Source organism: Ovis aries, chromosome 13 (assembly GCF_016772045.2).
Source record: "Ovis aries strain OAR_USU_Benz2616 breed Rambouillet chromosome 13, ARS-UI_Ramb_v3.0, whole genome shotgun sequence".
Taxonomy (NCBI): Eukaryota; Metazoa; Chordata; class Mammalia; order Artiodactyla; family Bovidae; genus Ovis; species Ovis aries.
The window spans coordinates 63,861,073-63,884,409 of NC_056066.1; the positions used below are offsets into that span (position 1 = coordinate 63,861,073).

General features: G+C 35.3%; 1 protein-coding gene across 19 annotated transcripts in view; it reads left to right on the top strand.

The window, feature by feature from the left end:
- Positions 1–21,022, top strand: part of ITCH (itchy E3 ubiquitin protein ligase) — a 99,999-nt gene extending 78,977 nt beyond the window's left edge. For all 19 annotated transcript variants that reach the window (XM_042230055.2, XM_060397734.1, XM_060397730.1 and 16 more), the window contains 9 exons: positions 1,660–1,748; positions 3,489–3,648; positions 3,910–4,043; positions 4,763–4,903; positions 8,933–9,053; positions 9,860–9,964; positions 11,964–12,060; positions 15,718–15,790; positions 18,405–21,022. In XM_042230055.2, coding sequence (XP_042085989.1) covers positions 1,660–1,748; positions 3,489–3,648; positions 3,910–4,043; positions 4,763–4,903; positions 8,933–9,053; positions 9,860–9,964; positions 11,964–12,060; positions 15,718–15,790; positions 18,405–18,504 — 1,020 coding nt within the window. In that variant the 3' untranslated portion in view covers positions 18,505–21,022. The remainder of the gene's footprint in view (positions 1–1,659; positions 1,749–3,488; positions 3,649–3,909; positions 4,044–4,762; positions 4,904–8,932; positions 9,054–9,859; positions 9,965–11,963; positions 12,061–15,717; positions 15,791–18,404) is intronic.
- Positions 21,023–23,337: the final 2,315 nt, after the last annotated feature.

Consider the following 23,337-nt stretch of genomic DNA (forward strand, 5'->3'; position numbering starts at 1 on the left):
TGTACATCCATCCAATAAATGTGAAATAACTTAAAAATGTGTTTGCTTTGGAAGAGTGACATATAACAAAATTAACATCAGATTTTCTTCATAATGTTTGGATAAAGTTGTTTAGGGTGGTGTGTGTTTCGACATAGCAAAACTGCTTATGGGGGAAATGGCAGGAGAAACATTTCCTTTTTTCCTTCATCTTGTGTGCTGGGTGTGCTAAGTCACTTCAGTCATGTCTGACTCTTTGCGACCCTGCCAGGCTTCTCTGTCCATGGGATTCTCTAGGCAACAATACTAGAGTGGGTTTCCATGCCTTCCTCAAGGGGATATTCCTTACCCAGGGGTTGAACCTGTGTCTCTTACATCTCCTGCATTGGTAGTTGGGTTCTTTACCACTAGCACCATCTGCAAAGCCCTCCTTCATATTAGACATTTGTTAAAGGGTATTATTTAAAGGGGAACAGCAAATGAGATCAGGGACTATCCTGTGGTTTGGGGAGCAGCCACAGGGACAAAGAATAACCAGAAGGAACAAATGAACAAAAAAGATAATTTTAACTACATATCTCATTTCCACTGGTATATTTCTAGCCTATAGTATTTGTAGAACATTTGTCATAAGCATCAAATTATTTGTTTCATGTGGGATATGAATTCATGAACATATAGGAACTGAGAGATCCTTAGAATAAGCAGGTCACTTCCTGGGCCTCTCTAGATATTTAAATTTGATTGTTCATTCTTGTCCCCTTATAAAATAGAATCATTGTATGGACTTTCTTCTCTCCATGTCATTTTTTTTCTTCTAAGAGTAATGTTTGTAATCTACATGCTCAGTTTGGGGCAAGTATTTAAATACTTTTAAAAAGGAAGAGCCTGACTGACCTCTCCACTGTTGCTCAGTAATGGCACTGTCCTAAAAATATGAAGATGATCATATTAACTACTGTAGTAGAATACAAACTTTGAGCAATTTTTCCAGTTTTCCACTGAGAACGAGTTTCCAAGGTAACTGTTCTCTCACAGCTGCTGTTTTTCATTTTCAAGTTAGCCAATTGGCTATTATCTGTACCTTTTGGGTATAAAACAAACTGAAACCTGGCCCAGACCAAATAAGGACCTGACGTCTGATTGTGGTCAGTTACTCTGCTCTAAGCAAGTGAGAGAAGGAATTTTGTTATATATATATATATATATATGTATATGTATATATATATATATATATAATTTGTATATATATATAAAATTGTTATTTTGTTATAAATATATTTTTCTATATATAAAAATTGTTATATATATATATATATATATATATATCTGTTTTGAGAGTATAGAAGGCTATGTAAAATAGGACTTGAAATTTTAAATTCTCTTTTCTTAATGTTGAAGCTTCTAATCAAACCCTGGAAGACAGACTCAAGCAGTGGTAGGATCATTTAAAAGAAAATTATATATAAAGTATAGAGAAATATAAATATGTGTAATTTATAAAATATTATGAAACTTTAATGTATTTTCTAATATGTGTGGAATTGACCAAACTACAAACACCATTCTATATCCTGAGGAATTTAAGTTACTTATAATGAAGGAGATTTCTAACCCGGAAGTAAGTGATTAAGGTGTTTCTACTTTTACCAATTTTATACCTTTTTTTTTTTTCGGTAGATAATGAGCTTCAGTCCTCAAGATCTGCGAAGACGTTTGTGGGTGATTTTTCCAGGAGAAGAAGGTTTAGATTATGGAGGTGTAGCAAGGTAGTGATAATATGAATACTCAGAACTTAGTTCCTTTCCTCCAAAGGTATCATTACACTTTGCTTGCAAGTATTTTCTCAATTTTCTATTTCAGGAAAATGAAATGTAGCAAATTTTTGTACCTTTATTAAATGTTGCAGTTATAAAACTTCAAAAGCCATTAATTGAACACTTCTCTCTCTAAGGTACCGCTAGTTGATTTCACCCACATCACTCATTTATTCATCAGGATAATTCTGTGAGAGAATTTTCCAGGTAATAATGAGGTATAGAGAGTCACCAGAGACACATAACTAAGTTGTAGAGCCTGGATGCAAGTTTCACATCATCAAACTAGAAGCCAGTGTTCAGTTGACTGTATCATATCTGTTCCGTAAAATGTACAAGGCCCTAGAGTGTTCAGGTCACATTCTGCAACACAGACTGTTGATAGAAATAATAGTCATTCAGTTCCTAACTGAGTTTAATATATATATAACTGTTTTGAGAGTATAGAAGGCTATATGAAATAGGACTTGAAATTTTAAATTCTCTTTTCTTAATGTTGAAGCTTCTAATCAAACCCTGGAAGACAGACTCAAGCAGCAAGTTGCTTTGCTTATTCCATAATGATATATCATACAGAGTTAAAAATTTGCATATCAGTGGCCTTACAAAAAGCCAAGGATTTTGAAGTCAAGATTGCATTTGAATCCTTTTTCTGTACTTAGTAGTATGACTTGGGGCAACTGCCTTCATCTGTATAATAAGAGTGATCATAACTGCTTCTCTGGGATTGCTGTAAAGTGTAGAAATATAGTTTATTAATATCCTACTTCAGACCCTGAGTCTTTGTGGAGTCACTAACTGGTCGCTGCATTTTAGTGGTTTTTACTTAGGTTTTGTTTCAAAGTTCATATTTCAAAATGTATGAAGTAATCACAGGTAAATAAAAATATGAGTAGAAACATTTAATTTTGTTTAAAGTAAAGATAATTCAGGAGGAGGGTAATCATTCATTCCTAGCTAGTAGTATTAAGTATAAGCAAGACTACCACCAGAGGCCATAAATCAACAAAAAAAGGAATCTCGGGCATGAACTGATAAATTGCCCCAGATTCACTCTACCGACTGTTCTGCCAGATCCTCACCCCTGTTACATAGTTAGTAACTATAATCTTACATTAGTATTGGTTGATACTTTCACAGCATTTGAATTAGAGCTTCTCAGTGTATTTTTCTAATGAATGAGTAGCTTGAATTAAGTGTTTTATTGCCTCTGTGATATTGGAAGTTTTTTCATATTTAAGAGAGCAGTAGCACTTAATGAGCATCACTGAGGGGCTTGGACATGGATGGAATAATGTTAGACTTGTTTCAGCTACTCTAACCACATGGGTCGACAGTGAAGTTTAAACTTGCCTATGTTTAGTATTTCACTGATTCTAAGACTAAAGTTTTCATATTTTAACATTTCTGAAACTGAGATGTGTATTACAGTTGGAAATTTTTTTTAGTGGTTCATCAAATAATGTTGTCTTTAAAGTCAATGATGTCTTAGATTCTTTGAAATAAGCAGTGTGTAAATATCTTTGTAAAATAGATGGCGGTTTGTACAGAAGCTGTAAAAATCAATGTGAAACTAGAGAAATATCACCACGTGAGGAGTATAGATTCCTGAGAGCTTTATAGCACTTCTCTTTGATTTATTGGTATGGTTACTTACAAGATTTTTCACCCTAAATTTTCTTTTGGTTTCAGAGAATGGTTCTTTCTTTTGTCACATGAGGTGTTGAACCCAATGTATTGCCTGTTTGAATATGCAGGGAAGGATAACTACTGCTTGCAGATAAACCCCGCTTCTTACATCAATCCAGATCACCTGAAATATTTTCGTTTTATTGGCAGGTTTATTGCAATGGTAAGTTCAAGTGGAGAACTGTGTTTACTTTGCTAATTCAGCAATACTAAAGCATTGTGCCTTTAACTTTCTCGTTGGAAATTTTCTCATCACTAAGACATGTCTTAAGATTGGGTTCTTATATCTTCCCTTTTCCCAGAAATATTCCATAATAGATTGTATGATGGGGAGTTTGTTTTGTCTTTTAACTGAAGAACTCATCTTAACATTCTGAAATACAGGGACCATTATAAAATTATGGATTGTTTTCTTCTTGCATAGGCTCTGTTCCATGGGAAATTCATAGACACAGGTTTTTCTTTGCCATTCTATAAGCGTATCTTGAATAAACCAGTTGGACTGAAGGATTTAGAATCGATTGATCCAGAATTTTACAATTCTCTCATCTGGGTTAAGTAAGTTTGTTTCCTTTTAATTATCAAAATATAATCTATATGTTTTCTTTTTAAAAAAATATTTATTTCTTTGGCTTTGCTGGGTCTCAGTTCGTGGCACACAGGATCTTTGATCTCCTTTGGGGCATGCAGGATCTTTTAGTTGCAGCATGTGGGATCTAGTTCCCCGGACCAGGGATTGAACCTGGGCCGCCTGCATTGAAGTCTTAGCTACTGGACCACCAGGGAAGTCTCTAGTCTGTATGCTTTCATTATAGTATTGGTAATGTATTCAGACTGTAAGCATGTAATTGGTTTACTGAATTTACATGATTTATGTTAAATCTCATTATTCAGTGTGATTATTTTTATAGAAATATACCCAAAAATCTTAGGTAAAATATGACTATTAGAGCATCATATTCCAGCTTTGTTATTCTGATGTTACAGTTTGACAATAATTATTGAAGAACATACTGCTTCCCAGGTGGCTCAGTGGTAAAGAATCCACCTGCCTATGCAGGAAAACAAGGATTTGACCCCTGAGTTCGGAAGATCCCCTGGAGAATGGAGAATCCCGTGGATAGAGAAGACTGGCAGGCTGTAGTCCATGATGTCGCAAAAGAGTTGGACAAGACTTAGTGACTAAAACATTAATTACTGAAGAACATAGTCCTTTAGTTTTAAAAAGAACCTTAAATGATTGAATTAGTGTAACAGTGTTACTTTCATTTGGGCAGAGAAAACAATATTGAGGAGTGTGGTTTGGAAATGTATTTCTCCGTTGATAAAGAAATTTTAGGTGAAATCAAGAGTCATGATTTGAAACCCAATGGTGGCAATATTCTTGTAACAGAAGAAAATAAAGAGGAATATATCAGGTAAGAGAATGCTCTTTTTGGCATAGTTTTTAGCCATTCTGTTGGACTATATAGCATGTTGATAAATTGCTTAGTAATATACTAGTATACAGTATTTCAAAAAGTATTATTTGCCTTTATACTAATTATTATGAAACCTGATTCTGTGTTATTAAGGACACAATTCATCACTTCCTATCTTGTAAGTACATTGAGAGGAACAAATACTATAGGAGACATTGTTTTATCTAGTTATAATCATGGAACTGGAATCTGATGATATTTAATTTGAGACTTGATGTTTGGGAAGCATTCAGTTATGTAGAAATAGAGCAAAAGTTATTGGAAGCAATATATAGGGTGGAAAGCACAAGTCACAGATTGTGAATAGAGTTGCCATAGTGTGTGGTGCTGTCAGGAAGCTCAGGATTAATAGCCCCTTTGCCATGTCCTGTACTTCAGAAGCCAAGGAAAATGAACCTTTAGACAGTGTGGTGGCAGTAAGTTACAATAATCCTTGTAACAGTTAGAAATATAGCCCAATGGTAGATATAGAAGCCAGGTGACAAGAAGTTAAGAACTAAGTTCAATAGACAGTATAAATTTCTTTGTAGCAACAAGTCTGACAGCAAAGCACGTGAAAGGTAGGATGGATTCTTGTGGAGGCAGCAGGGTAGAGGGACTACCATGAAGGTTAATTCAAACTGTAAGCCTTACAAAGAATTAGTCTAGTGGATGTTAATGAGTTTTATCTCCCCTTTATGGTATATTTCAGTGTAACCAGAAATATGAAGATTTATAAAGTAATAGAAAAGAATTTTGAACGGATTTATAAAGTAATAGAAAAGAATTTTGAACAGATAAGACCTTTCAGTTTTTCTCCAGAAGTGAAAGTTTGAAGGGTAGAGGCAGTGTTGGATCACCCTTTTAAATACCAATTCTGTAACTACTATGCCGTCTAACATCATGGCATTGAAAACAATCTCAATTTTATATGCAAATGTTTTTGTGGGGAATATTGAAAGATCAGGTAAAATTTTTAAGTAAAATGATTTTCTCTGTATATTCTCTTATGCTTTGCTTTCATACTTTTAGTCTCGAGTTATTAGTTCACTCACATATTCTCAGCACTAGTTCTGTCAGATATGGGTGAGATTTCACATAACTGCTGCTGCTTGAATTCCTGCTTCTGGATCTCTTGCCTGTTTTTCTATTTTTCAAATGTTAATATATCCTCTCCAACTTTCTTGTGATTAATATTTGCATGACTTATCTTCCTCTATGCTTTATTTTCAATCCTTTGTCTTTCTGTTTAAAGTATGTTTCTTATAAGCAGAATATTTTAGGTCTTATTATTTTTATCCAGTCTGATAATCTTTATTTTTAATTGCAATTAGTACATTTAAGTTGAATGTTGTTACCGACATGATTGGATTTACATTTGCCACCTTGCTATTTGTTTCTTCTTTTTCCCAATTTCTTTTGTTCCTCGTTTCCTACCCTCCTTTGTATTAATAATTTCTAGTTTTCTTTTTATATATCTTTGGTGTTTTTCTTCACTATACCTCTTTAATTTTTTAATGATTGCTCTAATGAAAATATACATCCTTAACTTACCACTTTTAATTAATTTTACACTGCTACATTCATATGTGTAACATTGTACTAATATACTAATATATTATAAGAGGCTCATAATAGTATAATTTTATCTCACTTCAGCCATTTGTGCTATTTTTATCATTGTATTTCTGATGTTTATAGCCCCATAATACTATTTTCTTGCTTTAAGAAATCAATATATTTTAAAAGAAATTAAGGAATAGTAGTCTTTTATATTTACTCACATTACCATTTCTAGTTTTCTTCATTTTTTTCTGCAGATACATTTTTTCACCTGGAATCATTTCCCTTCAGCTTTAAAAACTTCCTTCACCATTTCTGTTAATGTGTGCTTGCTGGCAGTGAATTGTCTCAGCTTTTATCCGAAAATACTTGTATGTCACTTTCAATATTTGAAGGATATTTTCACTCGATTTAGAATTCTAGGTTTGTAGTTGTTGTTGTTGTTGTTGTTTTAGCACTTTCTTTCAATGCTGTTATTCCATTATTGGCTTCTGTTTTTGATGATATGAGCCATTGTTTTTATTTGCTAGATGAAGTATATGCTTTCTTCTCTGGCTTTTAAAAGATTTTGTTTTTTTAAGCATTTTTACTCTGCTGTATCTAATTGTGATTGCTTTTATATTTATCCTTTCTGGCATTTTGTAAGCTTCTTGTGATTGATGCCATTTTAGCAGTTATGGAAAATTTTTGTGCTTTCTCTCTATAGATGTTCCTTTTGCTTTGGTTCCTTCTTTCATTCTTCAGAGACTTCAGTTATATGTATATTTAACCTTTGATATTATCCCAGATGGTGTTTATATTTTTTACATTTTCTCTGTGATTCAGTTTGGGCCATTTTGATTGATCTGTCTTTGAATACAGTGCTCTTAAACTCATCCAATTAAATTTTCATTTCAGATATTCTTAAATTTCCATTTGGTTCTTTCAAGAGTTTCTGTGTTGAGAATCTTTATCTCTTCATACAGTTTGTCCATCTTGTCCTCTAAATTATTTAATACACTTTAATAGTTTTTTAAAAGTATTTACTAACTTCAACATTGGGCTATCAGTTTTCCCAGTTATTATTTATGGACTTTTTTCACTTATGAGTCACGTTTTTCAGCTTCTTTACACATGTAGGCATTTTTTCATTATGGATAACACATGGTAGAGACTCTGAATTCTTTCTTTTTTTTCTTTGAAGTATATTGAGTTTTGTTTTGACAAAAAGTTAAGGACAGATCACATTCATTTTGTGGATGCTTGCTAGAGCTACTCTATTTCCATTTTGCTTTTAATCCTAAAACATATTCTTCATTCCTTAGAACAGTGGAAAGCCCAGGTATTTTCCATGTAACTTGTGAGAATTAAATTCTGTCTCTGCAGCGCTGGGTGACTACCAAAATTTCTGCTTGGGTCTTTGACTCTCCAGTTGTTCACTGGACAGGGTTCCCTGGCATCTCATCATTTTGCACATGTGTATTTAGGAGTCAGTTAAGGATTTGAAGTGTATTTGAAGTGCAGATTTCAGAACTCCCTCTGTCTTTTTTCTTTCAGGGATTTTTCTGTGGCTGCTTTGGCAGCTTTAAGCTGTCAACCTTATGTCTCCACAGCCCAGTGATACTGTTTCTTTTGAGTTTCATTTCTCTGTGCTCTATGTAAACTGTCAGTGCCCTCCGAGGAAAAGTGTAGTAAATGTGGCTTTGCTCCAGTGTGCCAGGCTCCTTCAGGAATCTTGTCCCCACCAGTTTCTGCCTGCCTTTGGTTTCTATCTGATGCCTTCAGACATTTGATATCTATTATTTGCCCAGTGTTTATAATTATAATCACCAGGGAGATTGGTCCAATACAACCAACACTGCTATTTTCCAAAATTTCAGAGTTTAATGAACTTTAGAATTTTTGTTGTCTGAAATTGTCATCAAGTAATCAAATGCCTAAAATATATGTTTGTTTGCTCATTAAAATCATTCTGTAACAAAGCAGAAAGTTTTTTATTTGATGTGATTTTAACTGTTCATATTGATATGTGTCTTTGTAGATGAAAATTAGAAGAAAATTGAATCTGATACAGTCAGTATGTCCAAAAATTTGAGTCAGTCAGTAGAAGTTGAGCATTGAATATTTGATATAAAGGAATTATTGTTACCTTTTTTGTGTGATGATAGGAATATAGTTTGTTTCTTGAAAAGAGACTAATAGAAATATATACTAAAATACTTGTTTAAGATGAAATTACATGCTGTCTAGGGTATGGATAGAAGCATAATGAAATAAGATTGGTATTGTCTTGAAGCTAAGATATCTGTACATAGGGTTCATTTATTTTACTTATATGTATTTGACACTTTTCATAGTAAAGTTTTTAAAAATTATTTTTATACTCAAAATTTAAAGGTAAAATCTAAACTTCCTCATAGTCCTTTTTTTATAATTACTTACCAGAATGGTAGCTGAATGGAGATTGTCTCGTGGTGTTGAAGAACAGACGCAAGCTTTCTTTGAGGGCTTTAATGAAATTCTTCCCCAGCAATATTTACAGTACTTTGATGCAAAGGAATTAGAGGTAATGAGTTCTCCTTTCTTCTGAAGCATGCTGGTAAATAATGCTTCACGTATCTGTTTTCAACTCACTTCACTATCTTTCCAATGGCAGTAATATTTTTTTCTTCTGGCAGTATGTTTCTGAAGAATCCCCAGTGGTTAAAAGTCTATAGTTTATCCAAAAAATATAAAATTTTGCCAAAGGTATTAGAACCTCTGCCCAGTGAGGAACTTATTCACCTGAATATGTGTATATATGATACCAAACATGGAAACTCAACTTTTATATATTAGTTCAGTTTAGTTCAGTCGCTCAGTCATGTCCGACTCTTTGCGACCCCATGAATTGCAGCACGCCAGGCCTCCCTGTCCATCACCAACTCCCAGAGTTCACTCAGACTCACATCCATCGAGTCAGTGATGCCATCCAGCCATCTCATCCTCTGTTGTCCCCTTCTCCTCCTGCCCCCAATCCCTCCCAGCATGAGTCTTTTCTAGTGAGTCAACTCTTCGCATGAGGTGGCCAAAGTACTGGAGTTTAAGCTTTAGCATCATTCCTTCCAAAGAAATCGCAGGGCTGATCTCCTTCAGAATGGACTGGTTGGATCTCCTTGCAGTCCAAGGGACTCTCAAGAGTCTTCTCCAACACCATAGTTCAAAAGCATAATATAGCTAAAAGTTTGATGAAATTCTTGACACACACATTTTTAGCTAAAGCCTCCTGATTAATTTTTGAAAATCATTTAATATGTCTTATCTACGTCTAGCATTTTTATATAGGTTGTACATTTACCTAAAGAAACTATCTTGTCTTTTTTATCCCTAAAGGTTCTTTTATGTGGGATGCAAGAGATTGATTTGAATGATTGGCAAAGACATGCCATCTACCGTCATTATACTAGGACAAGTAAACAAATCATGTGGTTTTGGCAGGTTTGTCTCAGTTTCTTTCTTATGGAAGATAAACCATAACTTTGTAGAAAATGCTTACCACATATGGAAATGAGTAATAGAACAAAATGTACCAGTATGTTCAGGGTCCTCATTCCATTTTATGCATTGTAATAAGTGAATACAGCATTCTTTGACTGTTGCTAAGTAAGCAACACATGCCTTGTACCTTTGCCTAGAGAATAAGATAACGCCAGATAATAACATTCCCCTGCATTTGATCTAAATGCTTTGAGGATTGTATAGAATTGGCTGAACTATGATTTTCATTATTCTTATCTCATTAAGAATTATTTAATGTTTAGAACTTAGAGGCCCTTGGTTTGGAATCATAATGGTGTCTCCTCAAAAATTTCTGCTACAAGCACCTGAAAAATTGCTCACTAATCATTAGAAAAGTGCAAATCAAAACTAAAGTGAGATGTACACCCATTAAGGTGTTTAATAACACCCACTTAAGGTGTTGTTAAAAAAAATGAAAAATATTCATCCTTGGCAAGGATGTGGAGAAATTGGGGTTCCTCCTACATTGCTGGTAACAATATAAAATGGTATACCACTATGGAAAACAGTTTGGTGGGTCCTCAAAATGTTAAACATAGAATTATCTTATGGTTCAACAATATATTCTTTTGGTCATACCCAAAAGAATTTAAGGCAGGAACTCAGATACTTATCGTATAACTATGTTCATAATCAGCATTATCCATATTAGCCAAAAGGTGGAAGCAACTTAAAATGTCTATCAACAGATGACTGGATAAACAAAATGTGATATGTACATACGATGCAATATTGTCCAGCCTTAAAAAGAAAGGAAATTCTAACACAGGCTATAGCATGGATGAGCCTTAAGGATATAATGCTAAGTGAAATTAGCCACAAAAGGACAAATATTGTATGATTCCACTTGCATGAAGTATCTAGAATAAGCAAATTTATAGATACAGAAAGTAGAATAGAGTTTACCAAGGACAGGGGAGAAGGAAGGCAGAAGCAAGGAGGAAAGTTTAAAGAAATGAGTTTTTGTTTGGTAAACTAAAGTTCTGGAAATGGTGGCGATGGTTACACAACAGTGTGAATGTATTTAATGTCATTGAATTGAATACTTAAAATGGTAAATTTTTATTTTATATATATTTAACCACAGTAAAAAAAAATTTTTTTTAATGCCTGCTTTTTATGTAAAGAAACTTGTAAGAAGGGAAGGGATATTTGTATACTTCTGGATGATCCACGTTGATGTATGGCAGAAACCAATACAATATTGTAATTATCCTTAAATTAAAAATAAATTAGAAAAAAATAAAAATAAAAATAAATAAATTAGAAAAAAACTCATAAGCTGAAATGACCAAGCTTGTATAAGTTAGTACCGTAAGATAAAAATTGTTTACAAAAAATTTCGCTGAGCCAAAATTCTTGTGCTGCAGGCTAGAAAGCATTCTCTAGAAACTTAATGTTTTGAGTCAGGGTTGTAGGAGTTAAAAGCCACATAATTCTGGCAACACATAGCTATACCAAAACATAAAGAACATTGAGAGAAGAACATTCCTGGGATATAACCAGGTCAGAATTTGTCAGCTTAATTTCATTTGTTCATAAAACCAAAAAGTCTGTTCTAACTCAAACTTTGCGTCCTTTGTAACCACATGTATGTCTGTGGGACAGGCAGATCTAGGGGTAAAAGGAGGGGTGCCCTAGAGGAGCGGATCTTGAGGCTGCACGAGTAGGGTACTCTCGAGCCCAGGGCACTCTTCTTTTTCTATTTACCTATAAGGTTGTGGTACTAGGATTGGTATTGGTGGAGGGGGCTGACTAGTGGGGCTTTTGACAAGCAGGAAGCAGCTCTACCATCCACGGTGATAGGTGCATTTTCTGGTGCATCTGACCCTGGTAGTTCAACTAAGATATGAAATGATCTTTTTTCCTTTTTTGTTTAGTATTCTGAATGCATACTCTTTTAATGTGCTTTTAACAGTTTGTTAAAGAAATCGATAATGAGAAGAGAATGCGGCTTTTGCAGTTTGTTACTGGGACCTGCCGACTACCAGTTGGAGGATTTGCTGACCTCATGGGTATGTCTACAGGATCACACTACTGTTACCTTAATGTGTAGACAGTATATCAGAAATAACAAAGTATAGCTATTTTCTTAATTAGATACAGTTAACTGGGATTTGTGTCAACTTTTAAATCACTTTGTAATCCGTATCTCAAAAATGTTTAATTCTTAGGCTAGACTCCACATTGTTCAGTCATTTGGCAAACATTTCAGTGTCTCCTGTGAGCCAGCCACTGTTGTTTGTATTATATTTTAATGACTTATTTACTACTCTTCCCTGTTATATCTGGAGCTGCTTGAGATATAGATCCATATCTTCCATCTTTTTATTTCTAATGCCTGTCACATAATAGTCACTGATTAAATTGTATGTTGTTTAGAAATGAATGACTATAAGAATATTTTGTGATTAAATAATAAGTAAATTCAGGTCTTTATTTAACACTAACAATATGCAAGTAGCATGGGAGGATAGAAGTTGGAATCCTTAAGTCTGCTACAAAAAGAGTCAAAATTAAAGAATCAAGTAGGTGACTTCCCTGGCAGTCCAGTGGTGAAGACTCAGCATTGCCAACACAAGGGTCACAAATACAATCACTGTCCGGGGGAGTAGGATCCCATGTGCCCTGTGGTATAGCCAAAAGGTAAAAAAAATAAGTAGATCAAGTAGATGATTTTGGATAGTGCGTTGAACCAGTTCAAGACTTTAAAAACCAGACCAAAAGAATTTGGACATTACTTAGAGTTTTGGAAGCTCTGGGAGCTTTTTGAAGACAGAATTTGCTGAAGCTGAATTTTAGGAAGACTTGATAGTATAGCATGCAAATAGAAAAGCGTGGAAATAGGAAGAAACCATTAGAGCTATGATAAAAAACTGATCTTAAGAGAGAAAATAGGGATGGAAAAAGCAGAAATAAGAGGAGTTCCAAAGGCAGAAGTAAAACTTGATTAGAAGATTAAATAAAAAGGAAGAATGCTCACATTTTATGCAACATGGAGAAGCTGTGGAGTGTAAGGAATCTGCTGAGTATAAGGTGACTGTCAGAAGACCAAGTAGAAAATTTCAATGAGAGGACAGTTTTACAAGTGTTGAATTTAGAGGTAAGAGTTAGAGAAAGTAGACTCATAAGAGCAGTGAAGCAGTGACATTTGAAGCTGTGAGAATGGATGGGCTTGTGCAGAAATAGAAGACAAAGAATAGAGAGCTGATGCTTAAAAACATGTGTATTCAGGGTTGAGACAGAACTACCCTAGAGGCAGAGGAGAGGCCAGGGAGTAAAAAAGAAAAATATTTTAGTCTCTCCGAAGCAATATAGAAGGGAAGTTTTTATCTAGTGCTGCAGAGAAAGAAGTCTCAAAAAGGATAATTTCCAAGTACCTTTTTGGAGAGGTCACCTTTGAGAATGCTCTCTAGTTTGAAAAAGAGAGACCATGTTGGGGTTTGGAGAGGTTAAGGAATAGTGACTAAAAGGAAGGAAAAAATGCTACAAGTTTCTCAATAAAAACTGGGAACTTGATTATGAAAAAAATAAGAACTAGGTCTTAGAAATAATATTAGGATTGGGTGGAGTAGTCTGAAGCAATACAGAAGGATACTTTTGGAAGACATACAGTGAAATTGTGATTCATCAAATTTTAGAGGACAATTAGTTTAACCTCCCTTCCACCCAGTATAGGAAAAGAAAGTTGTAAGAGTAAAGTATATAATAATTAAATCTGGTGGATCTTGACCTTATCAGGTCTAATATCCCATTTTTGTAACATATTTATATCTTTAATATTATATAATGAAGTTGGTAGATATGAGTGTATCTACAACCTCCAAAAAATACATAACATAACACTAACTGTAATATCGTGAAGTTTTTAAGTGATTTATGAAGAAATTATATTTATTTCAGTACATGTATATCTGGGAAACTATTAGAAGACACAAAAAGTTGTTCCTGTTTAAATGAGCTGATCTAAGAGAAGGTCAGAAGCTCTTTGTATATAAGAATTACTGAAATATGAAAGAACAGATAGAAAAGGTAAAAAATAATAGACAAAAAAAAATTAGTGTAAGAGAAAGAGGGAAATAGCCTAAATGAATTAAGGATAATATACTTGCCAAAATATAGCTGATTAAAATAGAGGAAAAATGAGGTAGAACTTAAAGTATAATGTCTAACCATGGAATTCCAGGATAAGCCCAGGCTCTGATATTTAGGACTTCCCTGGTGGCTCAGACGGTAAAGCGTCTGTCTACACTGCGAGAGACCTGGGTTCGATCCCTGGGTCGGGAAGATTCCCTGGAGAAGGAAATGGCAATCCACTCCAGTACTATTGCCTGGAAAATTCCATGGACAGAGGAGCCTGGTAGGCTACAGTCCATGGGGTCGCAAAGAGTCGGACACGACTGAGCGACTTCACTTTCACTTTCTGATATTTAAAAGGCCTCAGACCTTTTTAAAGTTGAAATAGGTTGAAAAATAGGAATAAACGTACAGGAGTCTATATGAAGGTTGTTTGGTTTAGGGACAGTTGTCAGTAAGATTGAAAACAATAGACAGCCTAAAATTTCAGTTTATGTTTACAACATGATGTCTTACAAGTCCATAAAATTTTAGAAAGCATCCAGGGTAACTGATATTATTTGTCAAATAGCCTTTATCAGTGAAATTCACTGAGAATCCTTCATTTCATATTTCTCTATTTTGATATTTGATTCAGTCTATTAATAGTAATCCAGACTCTACTGTTATATACTAATTAGCACTATTAAACTTGTCATCTGTGTGGCTAGAAATGCTATAATACATGGAGAGAATGTGCAGTACATAAACTAATGATTGCAAGCTCAATTATTATTTTAGCTATCCTATTTCATAATCACAGTATCTTATGTTACTGGGCTTTTCACATAACTACTTAAGAAAACACTTCAGTGTTAGTAGATGCAAAAGTACTACCAGTTTATATTAGTATTTGTGTTTAGTCAGGTGGAACATGAGGAAATTCTTTGGCTTGACTTATTTTACCCATGGCAGAACATTAAATGTGCCTGGTGCAGTCTTATTCAAAAGTCCAGTAGTACTTCCAATCCTCGTGACCACCAATAAATGCTGCTTAGGGGGCAGTAGTGATGTTTTTAGAAAACTAGTACTAAAAGATAACCAGTAACAGCCGACTCAAGATAAATGAGAGGCAAGAGCTGGGTAAAAAGGGGGTAAGGGTACACCCTACCGGACCTATTGAATTCACTAGGTAGTTTACATTTTCTAAAGTTGTCACAGTTTTCTATTTAAGTCAAGTTTTATAAGATAGTGAGTTTTAAGTTTCCCTGTTTAAAACTGAAATTAAACTTTTTATGCATTCTATTCTTATGTGAGATATTATTAATTAGAGCATTCTGGTGTTCTAGCTAAGGGGTGTAGATGAAACTGCATTTTCTCCTCCTTAGCATGTATTAACAATATGGTTCTCAAACTTGAGCACTCATCAGAATCATCTGGAAGCTTGTTAAAATATTGTTGCTGAGCCTCACCCCTAGAGTTTTTGATTCAGTTCAGTTGGGCCCTATGTATTTGTGATTCGTAAGTTCCCTGGTGATGCTGATACAGCTGAATTGGGGATAGCAATTTGAGAACCATTACACTATCAAACTGTTGATGATTTCACTACATTTTAGGGAGCAATGGGCCACAGAAGTTCTGCATTGAAAAAGTCGGGAAAGAAAATTGGTTGCCTAGAAGTCATACCTGGTAAGTAAAATCAGAAAGAGTGTTTATGTATAACTGAAACTCTTTACTGTCCACCTGAAACTAACACAACAATTTAATCAACTGTACTCCAAAATAAAAATTTTAAAAAGTGTAGAAAATAGCCTTTTCTCATTTATCTTGTATATACTAAAGCATGTTACAAATTAGAAATGAAATATTTTCCCCATGGTATTGAATTATTTTTAACAGCTTTAGTGACATATAATTTATGTAACAAAAAACTTACCCATTTTAATCTAGTAATATTTAGTAGATTTTCAAAGAAGTAACCATCACTACAGTCCAGTTTTAGAGTATTTCTGTCACCCCAAAACAGTCCCTGTTACCAATTTACAGTTAATCCCTTTTCTCACCACTGCATTTTTTTTTTTTTTAAATGTGATATTTAGGAAACACTTCAACATTTCTCTGTAGACAGAGGAGGAAATCAAATCTAGGTAGCTATAGAGAGAGATACTCTTAGCATAGTGACAGAAATAATATTTTCTTATTATAAATGTAGTTTAACCGCATTTCCAAAAATGTACAAAACTAAAAACCCCAATCTTAACTCAAATACAAAATGTCGGAATTCAATGTAATGCCAACAATATTTGCACTTTATTTTGTGAGACATTTCAGTAGTCATATATAGACCTTGCCGGACATTTGTGTATTTTCCCTATCTGCCCTTTTTATGAGAGGGCAATGGCAACCCACTCCAGTACTCTTGCCTGGAAAATCCCACGGATGGAGGAGCCTGGTAGGCTGCAGTCCATGGGGTCGCTAAGAGTCAGACATGACTGAGCGACTTCACTTTCACATTTCCTTTCATGCATTGGAGAAGGAAATGGCAACCCACTCCAGTGTTCTTGCCTGGAGAATCCCAGGGACGGGGGAGCCTGGTGGGCTGCGGTCTGTGGGGTCACACAGAGTCAGACACGACTGAAGTGACTTAGCAGCAGCAGCAGCACCAGCAGCCCTTTTTATGCTCTTGTGTGCTCTTTTGTATTTTCATTAATACGACTTTTTAAAACAGCTTGGCATGTTTGTTGAAGAATCGGTTGACCATAAACACATGGGTTTATTTTTGAATTCTCACGTCTTTTCCATTGATCTTTATTTGTCCACGGTGACAGTAACATTGTGTTGATTATTTTCTTTTCAGTAAGTTTTGATATTAGATATGCATTCTCCAACTTTTTTCAAGATTGTTTCTGCTCTTCTGGGTCCTTTGGATTTCCATATGAATTGTAGGATCAGCTTGTCCAATTCTGCAGAGAGATCAGCTGGGATTTTGATACAAATTGATTGATTAATTTAGGGGAGTATTGCCATCCTAACCGTATTATCTTCTGACTCTGAATATCAGGTGTCTTTCCCTTTACTTAGATGTCTGATGTATTTCAACAGTGTTTTGTAGTGTTTATTACATAAGTCCTTCTTTTCTTTTGAAAAATTTATTCCTAAGTATTTTATTCTTTTAGAAACTATTATAAATGGAATTGTTCTCTTAATTTCACTTAAGATTATTCATTGCTAGTATATCGAGATACAGTTGATTTTCTTACACTCATCTTGTACACATATGTTTTGATTTGACTTTTGTCCCTTTTTTTAAACTTGGAACACACTGTGCCATTACGTTATTGTGAACAGCTTATCTCAGTCATGCATGAAAACCAGTCTCATTACTTTTTCAAGTTCCATGTTTTTATTTGTTCATTTCTATAACTAAATTTAGTTTCCCTTTGTGGTTACATTATTTCATCTGTTACCAAGTATCTGTTGAGTGAGTGCTCAGTCATGACTGACACTTTGTGATTCCATGGATCACAGCCTTCCAGCCTCTTTTGTCCATGAAATTTTCCCAGCAAGAATACTAGAGTGGGTTGCCATTTCTTCCTCCAGGGGATCTTCCCAACCCACCCAAGGATCAAACTTATGTCTCCTGTGTCTCCTGCATTGGCAGGCAGCTTCTTTGCGACTGAACTGCCTGGGAAGCCCGCCAAATATCTCCCTGCACTTATCCTAAAACTATAGCAGAAGGCCAAGGCTTTAGGGCAGATTCACTGCCTGTACCTTGTGAAAGTGTCCTTAATATGCCCCCAAATTAGAAGATATCTTTTAAAATTCACAGTTAAGAATAAGAGAAAGTCAGTAGGGCCAGCATATTAGATATGAGAGCAGAAAATATTTTTATTGTTAATGGGGTATGTTTAAAACCTTTTGATAAGAGACCTATGACCCACAAAGCCTAAAGTATTAATGTTGACCATCTAGCCCAAACAGCAAATGTTTGTTGGCCACGTTTGATTATAGAGTAAATGGGAAAGTTTAAGAGGACTGGCATTTTACTGTGTACCTATTGAGCATCTGGTACTATGCTATATATGCTTATTTCTTCTTTATTGTATCCTGAGAGGTAAATACTGTTAACTTTCATTTTACCAAAGAAAAAAGACTCAGAAAAGTTAAAAAAACAAAAACAACAAAAAAAACACAGGTGCCCAAGGGCCCAGTGATGGAGCTGAGATTTCGACCTAATTTTGCCTGGCTTTGAAACCATTGTTAGTATATATCCTTTTCTCAAGGTAACAATTCTTTCTTTTAGTTTTAACCGCCTGGACCTGCCACCCTACAAGAGCTATGAGCAACTGAAGGAAAAGCTGTTATTTGCTATTGAAGAAACAGAAGGCTTTGGACAAGAGTGAATTCTGAGAGCCTGCACCACCAAAGGACAAGAACTTATTTGCAACGATTGTCCTTTTCCTTCTTTACCTATTGCACACTTGTAAAATTGGACTGTGACTGTTTAGAGAGTTACCTTGAGTGTAAGTAAATTAATGTTATCATTGAGATTTATCTCCCAGTGATTCTGGGTTTCTTCTCAGTGTTTTCAGAAATCAGATCTGCAAATGACTTAGTCATAAACCTTACTTACCATGAGATTAACACAGCAATGAAATCTGCCTTGTCTTATTCCACTAGATTGTTTCCTTAACAAAAAATTTGTGTATGTGTCTCAGAAGTCTCACTTAGGTTTTTTTTCTTTTAGAGATTCTGAAAATATGCAGGGAATTTCCATGGTAACTAAAATATGTAAGATCTACCTATTACACCTCATGGAAAGAGGTATTTGTTTAATACAGCCCAGCTTCTGAGGTTGTGAGCAAACTTCCGGCTTGTGCTCTCCCTCTTCTTTCAGCCTGGCCTGACTGTTGTTTTTCCTTTCCGGAGCATGAAATCCATGCATCGTTTGATGTTATCCCTAGAAAAGAGATGCTAGACTCTTGTATCTCACCACAAAGTAGTTTTGTTAATTTGAATTCAGAGAGAAGTTGGTCCCGGTCTACAAATGACTTAACACTCTTCATTTGGAAATTTGATTGTTTTAATTGCCTTGCAAATACTAAACTGCACAAACAATATTGACACTATGCTGCCTTCACTGTAGAGGAAAAAAAAAAAGCCAATTTTTGGAATTAATTTGGGTGAATTTATCGAAGGCCATCGACAGTTTTTGCATGTTCCTGTATATCGATTCCATCTTTAAATTTCACCATAATCCAACAATTCCAGTTACATTTAACTCCTGCTAAGGAGTTCAAATTAGAGTGCTTTCTAATCCAACTAGAGGTCAATTTTTATCTATAAAATCACATTTTCATTAGGGAAGAAGAGCTGTGGTACTGGCTAAAAAAGCAAATAATGCATTTATAGCAGGACGTTTCTAGTGACCACAGAAATGTATCATTGTCTGTGTGAATTAAAACTTCACAAATTGACAGTTTCTCTGACAAATGTTACAGTAGTTACTTCCATTCTCTCTTGTCCTGATTTGGATTTTCTGTTCACCTCTAACAATTTTAACAGGTTTTTCCCATGACTATTTAACATTAGATTGCTCTGTTAGTAACTGATTAATGCACTTTGACCTTCTCTGTGGTCATTTTTTTTAACTTAGCCTGCTTAGACTTAGCAAGATGACTGCTGTCAGAGGACAGTGGGAGAAAGCCTAAGCCAGCTGAGTGCCTATCATAACTGAACTTATAACCTAATATCTCATGAAATAGGGACTTTGGCAGGTTTCAGTAGCATAGCATGAAAAAGTAACATTGAGCCAAAAATAAGCAAATAGCAAACCCCTGTTCTATTTGGAAAGGAAATGGGGGTTTTTGTCCCTAACTGCTCTTCCTTTTACATCTTGAAACATTGACAAAAACATTTCTAAACTTATATATCTGTATTCTAAAACACTGCCATCATAAAGCAGACATGTGAGTGAAAGGGTTGCCTCATCCAGAAGTTGTTGTGTAAAGGGAGAGATGGGGCGGCTCCCCCCAGTCCCATCTTTATTTTGATTTTATTCTACATAGTCCAGGAAGTGTACTATGGTCTCTAAAAGCCCTAGTTTTTCAAAGTGACTCTGCCTTTTGTTGGTAGGGGGCAAAAAACTATTGCTTTGTCTTTCAGAGCGAATGTCTGCCAACTACCCATTCATTATATGTCTGAACTTTGGTAATATATGGCCATGGAGATTAAACCTTCTATAAAGACTTCCTATTGAGGTGAATGCTCATATTGAAATGTAGTTACCTACAATATTTACTAGAGATTTATGAGATTAAATTAAGAGATAATGTAAGAAAGTAGACTTTTTTGTTCTACATAATGCTTGATGATTCATTTAGGGACCTAGAAATATTGTGCGAAAATGTATAAATATCATCCAAAAGGCTTTCTGCCCTATATTTTTAAAATACAGAATAGTTATATATGAAGTAGTCCCGGCCCTAGTTCTATAGGGCTTGGCTATTAATATTTTTATGGAAGAAATGTTTAGTTCTGGAAAAGGTAAATGCTTGTATATATTTTTGCAGCCTGGGATCTCCCTTACTCCATTTCTTCCTTTAATTTAAATGGCCACATGTATATGTCTTTCCCTGCTGTGTTAGGAAAATGGGGGCTGGATATCCCAAGAATCAGAGGTTATATAAAAATACTGCAGATAGACAGCAGACATAAGTATCTACCAAATGCTATCTTAAATTTTGGTCCAAACTGATCATTTGGAAATAGATTTATTGTAAGTGTTTAATTAGAACGATTTCTTAAATCTGAACTAAATTGCTTTTAGAGTCCTTTTTCTTTGTAAGCATTGTAAATGCTAATAAATCCTGTTAATTTTTTTACTGCATGTTATGTTGAAATAAAAACAAAGTAAAATGAGCAATTGCCTTATTCTTCTGCTCTTTTGGGAGGTTGGGGAAGGCAGTGTTTCACATAGCCTGGGTGAGGAGGGAAGGACCTTACTTGTTTTATCAAATAGATTGATTTAAAACTGGTCCAGCAGCTCATAATAATGAATTCCTGCTCTGGCTTTTATGATCTTAAATCAGAGTGCAGGAGAATTTTAATTTCATAAGACTTACAATAACTCTATTTAAAAGTTTGTGTACTAATTTTTCATCAAGAGATTGACATACCAATGTCATCTCATCAGAAATTTTAGTGAAACATGACTCACCAGCCCATAGAGGTTCATCCTAAATCAACTATGTCAATTAGGCCCACTCTGCCAATTTTTTATTTACCTGGTTAATAACTTGAAATGTTATTAGGGATGACTTGTGGAATTAGACTTCTGTTTTTCATATCCCTCCTTGTTTTGGATGTAACTCCATCCTTTTAAATTCCTTTAGGTTAACTACTTGTATTTAATATTGTTGGCATCTCCAGCCCCCCCCCCCCATTTATTTTTTTAGTTGCTTTCAGAATTATTTGTATATATGCTATGCTTTTGTTAACCAAAAATGGAATAGCAGCACTGGATTGTATATTATTGTATTGGAGTTCCTTTGTTTTCTTAAATTGTCATTTCAAATACTCAGGTAACTCTACAAATACCATAGGGAGTCAAGTGCTGTTATAAAGGTCCTGCAGTGGGCTCCTTCACTTGCGTTTCCTAAAAGATGTAAGACTGTTTACAATTAAACTTTTTGGTCCTTCCTTTGCACACTTTGCTATTAGTCTTGAATAAGGTTTTCCCCACCTGCAGGGAAGTCTTTTATGTGACCAGGATGTATAGATTTCTCCCCCTCTACTTTCGTACGTGGGCAAGTTACTGCCTGTCTGTGCTTGGAGTAGATGGGAGAAAAACTAGGAAGGCTCGGGTGAGACTGGATTTGGTGCCTGTGTTGAAGAGAACCAAGATGAAGATGTCTCCTTTTCTGGCACAACTAAGGGTGCCCTAAGACAGAATCTCAGCCATGGGTGCTCAACAGAGAATCACCAGCTAGTTAACAAGATTTTTTCTTATTAGGAAACCAAGTGGTCATGCTGTTATTTAAAACTGACCCAGTGGAAAGACGCTAAGAGAAGTGGGTTTTTTTTTTTTTTTTAATTTATTTTAATATGGTGATCTAATGGTGACTGGAAGACAGGTTCCTTGGAGATCCTTCAAAGTAGACCTTATCGTCTTTAATCTGTCCTATATAAGCAGCTAGGAAGCTCTAGTTTCACCGTTGCTAAGGAAAAGAGGGAAGAAGACCTGTTTCCCCCAGCATGAGGAAATCCTCCCTGGGAAAATAAGTAGTTATTTTTACTGAACATTTGGCTTTCCAGCCCCAAACTCTTCAAAGCATCAAACTGGGACTCAGCTGTGGCTGACTGGTTGCTAGTCTCTGGACTTATAGAAAGAGGATCTCATGTTGTAGAACTCCGGAACAGAAACTGCTGTCACTCCCAGCTCATTTCATTGGTCAGTTTCCATGTGTCTGTAAAGCTTCTTTGTGGTCAGGACATTTAAGGGGAGGATCCATGGGAATCTTTTAGGTCTTAAGTGGAGACCTAGGAAGGACAGTATTGGTCCCCCATGAACAAGTTCCCATTGCGCAAAGATGCTGTGAGCATCAGGGTTTCCTCAAAACAACTCACAAGGAAGGGACCTTGAAAATTTTTAGTCACTCCTGCAGATAAGTGAAAACAGCCACGCTGTTACTTTCCTCATTTCTAATTCAGACCTCTTCTGTTTGTCTTGTCTACCCTAGCAACCAATATCACACCTCTATTCACTTACTCCGGGACAACTCTCAGCATTTATTACTATATCTCAAACACTTAGATATGTAACATGCACTGTCATTTAGTGTTCCTGGTCACTTTACAGATGAATGATCATCTCTGTTTTACAGAAAATAGGTTCAAGATGATTGAGAAACTACAAGGGTCCTTAGCTGTTATGGCAAGGGTACAAATTGGAATCCAGGACTGTCTGACTCCAAAGACTGTGTGCTTAAACATTTTGCTGTACTTCTACTTAACAGCAACTCTGGGAGTCTTCTGTAACTAGTCCTATCTAATTGGCCTTCAAATCCTGTTAAGTCCATCTCCAAAACTTGAGAATCATTTCTTTCAGAGCTGCCCCCATTGCCACAGCCCACATCTTCATCCCTACCCTCATTGACTGTAGCAACTTGTCATTACTTTCATTCTCTCTGGTCCATTCCAGTCCGTTTGTGCTGCCTCAGAATGATCTGTGTAAG